The 10,385-nt window shown below is 45.0% G+C and overlaps 1 protein-coding gene across 1 annotated transcript in view; it reads left to right on the top strand.

Moving 5' to 3' along the window:
- The first annotated feature begins 2,945 nt into the window (after window positions 1-2,945).
- Window positions 2,946-10,385, top strand: part of MSANTD1 (Myb/SANT DNA binding domain containing 1) — a 202,548-nt gene continuing 195,108 nt past the window's right edge. The window contains exon 1 of the mRNA XM_069632051.1: window positions 2,946-3,387. Within this exon, the coding sequence (XP_069488152.1) occupies window positions 3,134-3,387 (254 nt within the window). The 5' untranslated portion in view covers window positions 2,946-3,133. The remainder of the gene's footprint in view (window positions 3,388-10,385) is intronic.

The raw sequence follows: 10,385 nt of genomic DNA, 5'->3' as shown, positions 1-10,385 counted from the left end.
ACTGATCTGGGATGCTGAATGAGGGAAGGATCGAAGAAAGGAACCCGACTGTCGTCTAATAACGAGCCCGGTATCCTCTGGGATAAACCTGCAGGACCCCCTTTCTTCTTACGTCTTTTGGGAGAGGAGTCTGAATCCTCCGGACTATATTCTGAAGACATGGGAACAGAAGGGACGCTAATAGGTGGCTCAGTGACTCGGCCAGGCGGGACCCGGCTGTGTCTGAGGGAGACCCTCCTGGACCAACTTTCGCTTTGGTCCCATACTAGGGGGATGACCCTGGCCTGGAGATCTGACACTGGATTGAGTTGTTCTTCCAAATGCTTGGACTTTGCAGAACACTTTCGAGGGACATGCACTGGAACCGAAGGTCCCCCTCCTCAGGATGAGGGTGAAAACCAGCGATTTTATTTATTAGTCTGTCAAAGGCTGAGGCCAGAGTGGAATTCAGGTCATGAAGGGCAGAGTCCCTAGTAGCCTGACTCACCTGAGCCACTGAAGGCTGGGCAGGAAAGGATAGCTCCTCCGAACCTCTGCTAGCACCATCCTCCCCCAACCTCTCACTTTTTTTAGAAGGCCTAACCTCACTAATGGCCTCAGCTGAAGAAGGGGCTTCCGACCCTTTACTGGCCACCATGATGACAGCAAACACAAAATATGGAAGGGAACAGGAAAAGAAAAATGAAGAGGACACACTTTCCACAGGAATAATGATCCTGAATCAAAACACAGTGTTCTGACCAGACACACAAACTTTCAGCGTAATAGCAGTAAATCACTGAGGCACAGCAATGGTGTTTAAATATCAGCATGCCGAGCAGGCGGTGTGCCAACAGCTGCTTACTCCAGCAGTGTATGTTTAATTTAGCAGCGAGCGAGGGAAAATGCCTCGGAGTCACAGACAGGTCAAGCCTGTCAGCCTAGCAGGCGTTACGCGTCAGGCATAATGCGGGTGGGGCCGACTAAGTCGGGAGAGCTTCCTGAGAAAGAGGGAGAGAGCTGCCAGACCACATGTGTGCTGTCTTGTAGGACCGCACGCATCAGGCGTGACAGGGAAAGAAAAGAAACTAAACGCCTGGAGGCGGGCTCTCGCACGTGTACTACCACTTCAACCAGAGTTGAGCAAACGCGGCAGTCGCTCACGAGGAAGGGACAAACAGGGTAAACCTATTGTCAGGCCTGAGGGAAACGGCAACACCTAGGGCGGTAAGGAACACGCCCTTGAGTACCAGTGAAGGACCCGAGGTGTGAGACCACGGGAGCAGAGACCCAAGTACTGGGGAAAACAATTTGCTTAAAGCAGAGACAATGCTGAACCCACAATGTTACAAAATAACTGTAACTAAACTGACTAGCAACAAAGTACACAACTGTAGGGAGTTACTTAGCTTGTGGTGTCAGCAGCAAAGAAAGAGGTTGTTGTGTTCGAGGAAAGGACTTATATGGGGGAGGGTGCTTGCCCATTGATTGATGGCTATGCATGACCTATCCTCCATCTTGGTTTGGGATGTTTCCCTGAACTTTGTTTTAAAATACTATTTTTTTCAGTTTTGAAGTTGAAACAAACTTATTTTGTGTAAAGATTTTCCTCTTTGCTGCTTTGGTGTCAAGTAGTAAAGATTGTTTGCATAATATGAAGCCTCCTGTCTTAACATAGAATCCGCTGTCAAACGGGGATGGAAGGAGCTCCCCTTACACCCTGGTGTGCTCACCAGGTTGCCCACATATAATTCGCCACTCGTGGCTTCTCAAGGAAGCAGTGCCGTGGTGGCATGGTGTTGGGTCAGGCATGGAACGAGGCGATCAGAATTAAATAGAAGAACTGGTCCTCCTCAATTTGGAGGACCCTTTCGTATGGAAGGTCCTTTTGGGGAACTGAGGTTTATCCTCATTGCTTCTGCTCAGAATTGGCTCAGCTCCTAGAGCCAGCGTTGTGCTAAGCCTTGACTTAAAGAGACAAGATGACCTGGGGACATGGCGGCGTGTGGGGAATCCTCTGCATCTACTCCAGGTGGCACTTAACACGGGGTGCAAAACAAGAGTCGAACTGTGTGATTTCGTCACACTTCACAAAGGTCTTCTTTGAGGGTTAAGAGGACCTGTGTGTTTTGGCACTGTCCACATATTGTAGTTTATGCTTGACTTATGTGAGTATCTGTACCATTATATCAGTGGTCTTGTGAACAGAGCTACCAGCAAAATATGGAGCCGGGGGCATTACAGGCAGTATAGAATGTGTACTTCGTTGTGGACATGTTACGTTAGATTGCTTGGTTTTTCATCTTTCTATGTTTGAAAATATCTTTGTTGCTAGTGAAAATCAAAGGAAGATAATGCAGAATAGAAAGTCACCGGTATTGCAATAGAATTTACAAAAACGAGCATCTTATACTAGCAAGTAAATTAAGATATACAATAATTTAAAATGTGCAATAGAGAAGGAACAAAAGGTCTCACATCTAGCAAGAAAGCTGTACATATAAAAAATATGCAATAATTTGACAGTGGCCAGTGTAATATGTGTGTACTAAAACCTGGCTCTAACACTAAGATTTCAAACACAATATTAAAATTACTTCCTCTTGTGTCCTTTGCTTCTGCTCTCTTAATCGTCTGCGTGCCTGGGAGACTAGCTTAAAAGCCCCTTGCAACCACCCCTCCCCCCTGCCAAGAACAAAATGTCTGTTTGAAAGGCAAGAGGAGAGTTAAAACGCTGGAGAACTTAAAAGTGGATTCCTCCCAGTCTGCATGGCGCTTTTTCTGTGAAATCTTTTTTTAAGTGTTTAAAAGCTTTAATATTGATGGCCTGTCAACTTTGTCCTGATTCCTTGGCTTTCAGTTAAAAGGTTTTTGTTGTTGTAGCTTATGCAGTTGCTCTGTTGCTATGGGAACGTGACATCGAAATGACGTTTCTCTGTTTAAAAGCTTTTAACTAAATTCCTGCCTGTCAGATGTAGGCCCCATTTTATGCTTTCAGGCTTCAAGCTGTTGCAAAAGGGTTTCATGTGTGCAGTTGCTGCTGCTCGATTCCTCCAGCCACACACGGCCATGGCTCGGTCTGCAAGAAGCTAAAGCAGAAAACCTTGCTTGAATTAAGAGGGCTCTTTTAAAAACCCTCTGAGATCAGTCAGAGATGGCAGCCGCAGACATTTCCAGTTACATCCTTGCTTCCCAGAATGAAAAACACAGGAGGGCCAGAAACTGGACTGATGCAGAAATGAGAGGTCTCATGTTTGTCTGGGAGGAATATTTTGACGAACTGAAGCAAACCAAGCGTAATGCAAAAGTTTACGAGAAAATGGCCAACAAACTCTTTGAGATGACTGGGGAGCACCGACTGGGGGAGGAAATAAAGATTAAAATCACTAACATGACGTTTCAGTACAGGTAAGATGCAATTCATATGCTTTAATTGCTGCAAGTTTAAATACTGTGGTCTGGGTTATATTAACATAAAACCACACAATGTGTTGGTTTGTGTTTTCTGTTCCTCAAAATACTTTTGTAACCAATGTATTTAATTATAAATAAATCTCCATGCAAAATGTGATTTTTCTGTTGAACATGTAATGCCAAAACTTATATCGCTGAAAGAAGCGTTTAAGTCTGTTTCCATGCACCTCTGACATTTAAGTCTGTTTTCCATGCACCACTGACATTTGGTGGTAGGGGATCATCGAAGTTCAGCGCTTTCGTCAGAGGCTTCCTTGAGTATACTTAAAAGTGAAAGTTCAGACTCGAAATGGCGGCGTTGGGAAGAAGCCTCCCCTGCTTTGGTCTTGCTGGAGGAGGAAGTGTTACTCTGGGTGGGTGGGGGTGAGGGGTCTTTTTACTGACACCAATTGGTGAGCCAAAAAATCGAAAACGACAGCAGCTGCAAGAGAGCTCGCGCTAATGCTGTGTATTCTGAGAGAAGGAATCAATTTGCACTGTGAAAAAACCGCTGGTTGGAGGGGGAGGGGGAATAGTTCAACCACGGATTCAAGGCAATTATATAGCTTCACATCCACGTAGCGGGTGAAACACACACGTGTACTGTAGACAATGGGAAATTTGAGCTACAAGTATGCCATACGTGAATATATTTAAACATTATCATGAATTGTGTTTCAAGTCGATTGCGGCCACAAAGCACGGTGTAATTTAATTGGGTTATCTATAAATCTTCAACTTTGTGTATGTGAGTGGGTGCAACGAATGTCTCGCTCATCTGTAATATTGAACATGCGTCGTTGGTTTGGCCGTTTCCAATAATGTTGTGAATGTTTGTCCACGTCAGGCGACCCTGATAGCTTTTTCGATTTGACGTTTATTGTACGTTGGTATTTTGCCAGAAAGTGGGTAATCGTATACAGCAAAAATACAGATGTTTTAACATCGTGAGTATATGGCCACATAACCAACGGGTTCACAAGGAACAATGTCGCAGGTTGGGAAATCTTGTTACAGTGAAATAAAGTCACAATTGCGAGTCATTTCTGGTGTTTTTGAAAAGTTGAGTGACCCGTTGCACCTGTCCTTGAAGCTGTTATATTGTCCCAACATCCATGTAATTTTTTTTCTCTGCCTGCCAAGCCTGCTAGTAAACAGTCCCTTGCCCGCAGCTAAACTAACCAGCAAAAACAAATCAGTTTGTGCTTCAGCGGTGCAAGCAGGAATGTGAAACTACACACTTTAATAGAGATCTCAACTACTTCCATTTTAGAAGTGTAAATCACGCTGCCATGTTTTCAGTTCTGCCTATTAGGAAGCGTTTATCACCACCTATATAGGGAAACCTCAGCTTTGGAGTACAGATAGGTAGACGTTGGGATGTGAGGAGGGGCAAGCAACTTGTGTGTGCTTGGTTATTTATGCAGTCAAGGACAACCTAGGGCCATGTTAATCCTTATGGCCATTTTTACCCGCTTCCTGCACCTCCCCGCCCAAAATCAGCAGACCTAGGATGTTTTTAGATAGCTTTATCAAACAGTAACATCAAACGGTGTGCTGTACAAGGCTGTTCTGTGTTACATATAAGCGCTCTTCTGAGAATTAATTGATTAATAGTGCTATAAATTAGCTCTTAGTGTAATACAAATATGTTAAACAAGTGTGCCTTCAGCCACTTGATTTATAAGTAATGTCTGTCCTCACTACTGTCCTTGCACGGAAGGCCTTATAAAAACAAGCATTTTCAAAGCCAACTGTTTTGACTTGTGTATAGGTATTGGGCACGCATTTGCAGAGAGCTTGGCTTGTGCTGGAGCAACTGCCAGATTTGGATGGGTTAATTTTGAACCAACTTTGAACTGTTTCTGAAGATTTGTGGACATTGTATATGGCTTCCACTTTTGCTCCGCCCCATTGCGCCCAATTGCCTATAAAAATAATGGTCACACGCATTTTCAGGGTGCTTGGCGAGTACAGTTGTGCAGGAGGAACCGCCAGATTTGGATGGTATGTCAGATGGACTATTTTCACATTCAAGGATTTGTATCACAGCCGGAACTGTGATCTAATATGTCCTTATTCTCATTTTCAGTACAGCGCAATTTTTGAACCAGTTTTGAACTGTTTCTGAACTTTACAAGTTTGTAGTTATTTCAGAGGTCAATCCTCTGAAATATCACCAAATGGATTTACAGTTACCACAACTTGGTCAGGTGGAATTTCTACCTGACTCCAAGTGGTGGTAGCGGTGTAAATCCCCATTTATTTTGAGTCCATTGGACCCAATGCGGCTTTTTTTGCAGAATTACCGCTGCAGTAATTCTGCCAAATGTATTATTTTTTTTTGGGGCATTGAGTGGCAAGATTTACCTCCATGGTTTTTCTAGAGGTAAGTAAATCTTCCACTCAAAGCCAACACTCATAATTTGGCGTAGTGGTAACACATTGGAAGTAACTCATTACCTCCAATTTTACCACTTACCGCCATAGTCGTAATGAGGCCCATTGTATACGGCTTTCACTTTTGCTCCGCCCCATTGCACCCAATTGCCTATAAAAACGGTTGCACGCAGAGTGCTTGGCGAGTGCAGTTGTGCAGTTTGGCAGGACGAAAGGGGACTGTGGGTTGTACTTCTGTTTAACTGTCAAACTTTGCATATAAGACCTGTTTAGTATTTAGAAACTATTGGCTTTTTATTTCCAATTTTTATTTGTAAATATCTTGCGTATATACTTTGATATCAGCTATGCCGCCTATTAACACCTTCACCATTAGTGCGGTCCCTCTTTCCACCAAATGTGCAGGGAATGAGCCCTCTAAATCAGCAGTGCAACAGCGACCTATTCGAGCTGGAAAGCGAGCGCTATCCCCAACTACTGGCATTAGAGGTTTCTGTACAGTAAATTCACACGCAGCTGTCCTTGTCGATTCTTCGTCCAATCCCAGGGGTATGGAGCTCTCGCATAGCGCAGATACTTAAATCTCTGACCAGATACTAATTGACTTTGTTGATTCTCCAACACCTGACTCTTAGTCACATTCGCCACCTGCCGACTTTTGCTCCTCTGACTGTTCAGCACCCTGTAGCCTAAAACATGTCTTCTATTGAGCGCTCAGTAGCAATAAAATCATGTTCTTCGTTTAACGATGGACATACTAAAACGACTTATTTTAAGGATCTCTCTCTTTCAAGTAAGTGTGTGTCTAGTAACGCTGTTTCATCTTCCCTAGATTCTAGTACCATAGATCTTCCTGATCCACTTCAACCCCCCCTTGTCTGCGATTGATCGTGGGGGAGGCAATTAACCCTCATTTGGTGTCGGCCGTCTTCCATCCCAGATCCCCTCCCCCGCCTGTTCTAACTGTGAATGATCAGAGAGGGGAGGTAATTAATTCTCATGTGGTGTCAGCGGTGTTAGGAAAGATTTCATAATTGTAGGTAATTTTCCTTCCATGTGGCAACCCCTAAACTTTTTGCTGTTGTTTTCACCTTGTTCTTGACTTTGCCAGAGAAGTGCAGCCTTCTGCCGCACTCCTCTGGGCTTTCGCTCCTTTCTTACGGGGAAACTGACATGCCCTTAAGACAGTCAGTACCGGGGAACGCTGTTTCCCGTAGTTTCTTTTATCATGTTGCGGCTTTAGTGCAACATGACACAAGAGGGCACTGTAAGCTAAGTTACAGCTCTCTTGGGTCTCTAGCCTTCTACAGGCCCTAGATACTCTTTTAGGATGGTATTTTGATCGGTGCAAGTCATTCAGGGACTGGAATGGTGGCAGCGATCGTTTTGTTTATTTTGAGCTCCTTTTGGCGTTCTGAGCACGTTTTTCGCACTGAACCCAAAATGGTGGCCTGGCTCCCAAAATGGCCAGTCCACGAGGCTCCTTTGTCCTGTCCACTGACCGTCTTGCTCCCTTCACCTTCCCCAGGTCGGGCGACCCGGGGCCTTCCTTATTTGGGCATGTACTTTCCCGCGAAACGTGGTTGCTTTCGCGGGCTTCTACATGTCGTTTGTGTGCCTCCAGGGTGTGGGCTGGGATGTCTGGTCCCAATACACATCCTGGGTGCCAGAGAGTCTAGGGTGGTGTGAATGCCTGGGACCACCGTGGTCCGTGATTGGTCCACGTATGGTATGTGTGTTGATGTGCGGATCTCCCATTGGCTCCCCTCCATTTTGGCGCGAAGGGAACCGTGGATAAGAGGGAGCTGGAAACACCACTACCATGTCGATCTCCTGAGTTCTCACGAACGAAGGAATACAGGAGCCAAGTATCCTGCAACCAAGAGGCTGGACCGAGGAATCGCTGGTGACCCGCTGAAGGAATCCTCCTTTGTACTGCTGTCGTCCTGTGAAACCCTTTCCTCCTTGGATCGAACCAGAAGGCCTGTACTGGTGCTTCGACCTTTGGAATAGCAGGAACAGCTATTCCTGGCGACTTCATCATCTCCTGCCAAGTAAGCCTTCGGAAGTGTCTCTGGGCCATCCAGTTGACTGACCAGCTTACAAGGGAGTCCTGCTCTGTAACCGCCACCAGGTTGTGTTGTATTTCGAGTCCTTGTCACTCTCCCACGCTTCGTACACTTGGCGTTCCCAAGTCTGAAGGGAGGAGTGTACATTTGGCTCGAATACACACGGCCGCTCCGTTGTCCTGCTGCGGCAACAAACTGTGCTGGTTTCGTCGATTGGGACGTCTTTTTGCTCTAGACGACTACGAGGCGTTCCCTGCTCTTCTTAACCTGCTAGCTGCTGAAACTAACGTGGAGAAGCCTGGGTCTGCTTGCTTCGGGAACCGGTGAGTAGTTTAGCTAGGATCTGGTCGCCCTCCTGCAGTATCCCATTGCTTTTCCCTGCTGTGTAAAAACAGCACCCTTTTGGCCGTACTCGCGCTCTGCTTCTGCCCGCTGTGGAGGCTGCACTTGAGTTGCGGAACCTGTTCTCCTTCTGCTGTGCACTAACCCGAACTGCCTGACTTCCTCCGAAGAGCTTCCCCTTTTGCCCGTTGGCACCGGCGTGGCAGGTACTTTGAGCACAAGGCTCCACTCTTCGCAGGGCTCGGACTTCCATCTAGTTAGGTGCCTCTGAAGGCGAACTGAGTCTAAAGCGTTATCGCACTGCCTGTTTTCCTTTCCTTTCAGGTGGACTACATATTTCGTGCTTTAAACGCTTGCGACTGTGTATTTGTATATATATTGTGTTGATATGGTATGTGTTGGTTTAATATTGTGATATTGTGATTTTCTCGCTACGGTCATTGTATTTAAAGGCCTTAAAATAAATGTGTATATATTTTTGATATAACAACTGTTTGGAGTAGTTTGTAAGCGCTCTTGCTTTGTGTGCTCATTGCGGGCTTTCAGTCACCCTCACCCCTCTTGAGACCTAGTCTTGACCGCCGCGATCGCTACCTTGGCTTGTCCAGAGGTTACCCTGTTCCAAGTAATTAGGTTGGCCTTCTGAACTTCTGCGCCACCAGGACAGAGTTCAGAAATCCGTCTTAACAAGCGGTTATTCATTCCTCTCCACCGCCACCTTCTGGTTCGTCACAGTCACCTGCTATGTTGTCGAATTCTGCCACTTCTTCCCCCTTATCTTTTTTTTTTCTTCTTTTTTATTGTATTTAATTTATTACAAACTTTTACATCATCTTTCAGATTTTCAACTTTTCCAATTTACTCCTAAGGTTATTATGATATTCCATCCCAAGGGTCCTTTACAATTAATTTAAAAATCTCCTGTACAAATGTTGTTGGGAGTAAGGAGTTTTGTCCCCAACAGACAAGTTCCCACCAGTCCTCTCCCTTTAACAGTGGTCGTTCTGAGATGAAAGCTCCCAGATGCCGTGTACTTAAGTTCCTCAAATTTGGACAATGCAGGGTTAAATGCTGCAGAGTTTCCACTGCATTGCACCACACTCGACAGTTTTCATCTTCAAAAGTTCTTATTCTTCTGCTCTTCAATAGTTATTTCTTATGAAATGATTAAAGCGAAATCTCATAATGGTGCAGACTGGGTAATTTTTCTAGGTATTTGGGCAAGCAATTTAGCGATTTTACTTCTTTGCTTACATTTCCAAACAACCTGTACTTCTAGTTTTGTTCAATGGTTTTTATCCAATCTTGATCCACTATTTTTTTTTTTATCTGCCTCAGGATTTAGTTTTAATGCTTGTGAAGATGATCCAATATCTTCTAGAACTTTGATGCACCGGTCAGTCCATTCTGTTAGGATTAATTTGTTGCTATACTTACTTTCTGTTTGCACTGTTCCGAACTGCATCGGGGATAGGTCCATGATTAATTTCCTGTACAGGGATAACGATCCCCATGTCACTCTTGCATTCCTGCAGAGCAGTCCTAGTTCATACCGTATGATGACTGTGGAACCGATCTTGGTAAATGTAATATTTTCCTCGAGAAATTACTTTCTATTGTTTGCCAGAATTCTCAAGAACAGCTCAGTGCGCAGCCAGTCCTGGAAAATAATGTGTGGACCACTTTCTGTTTGCAGAATGCGACTATCAGTGTTAGAGAAAATGTTCCAAATGTCTTGTGGATTATGCTGCCTTATGCCACAAGGTTTTTGCTTTTAGACTTGATGGCAACCCAGGGGGCATCGGTTGCACTCAGATTTTTGCACATTGAAAGAAATCTTGTACATGTGGTGGAGATGTGACAAGGTCCAAGCATTCTGGGCGGAGGTCCTTAGCTGGTTGAAGGAGGATGGAGAGGGACTCTACCCACTAGATCCCATGTTACTAATATTTGGATTACAACAAAAAGATGAACATTGGGAAAAGCTTCCAAACTTGACACACTCTCTGTTGTTGGCGGCCAGGGCAGCGCAAGCTAGAACCTGGAAGAGAGCTGCCATCCCTGGAAAGGGAGAATGGGTAGCAGTAGCTAAGGACATCTACTACATGGAAAAGCTGACGGAAGCAATGCAGGGCTCGAGCT

This window comes from Ambystoma mexicanum, chromosome 6q (assembly GCF_040938575.1).
Source record: "Ambystoma mexicanum isolate Mex_15411 chromosome 6q, UKY_AmexF1_1, whole genome shotgun sequence".
In the NCBI taxonomy this organism is placed as follows: Eukaryota; Metazoa; Chordata; class Amphibia; order Caudata; family Ambystomatidae; genus Ambystoma; species Ambystoma mexicanum.
This window is presented reverse-complemented; position numbering and strand designations above follow the sequence as displayed.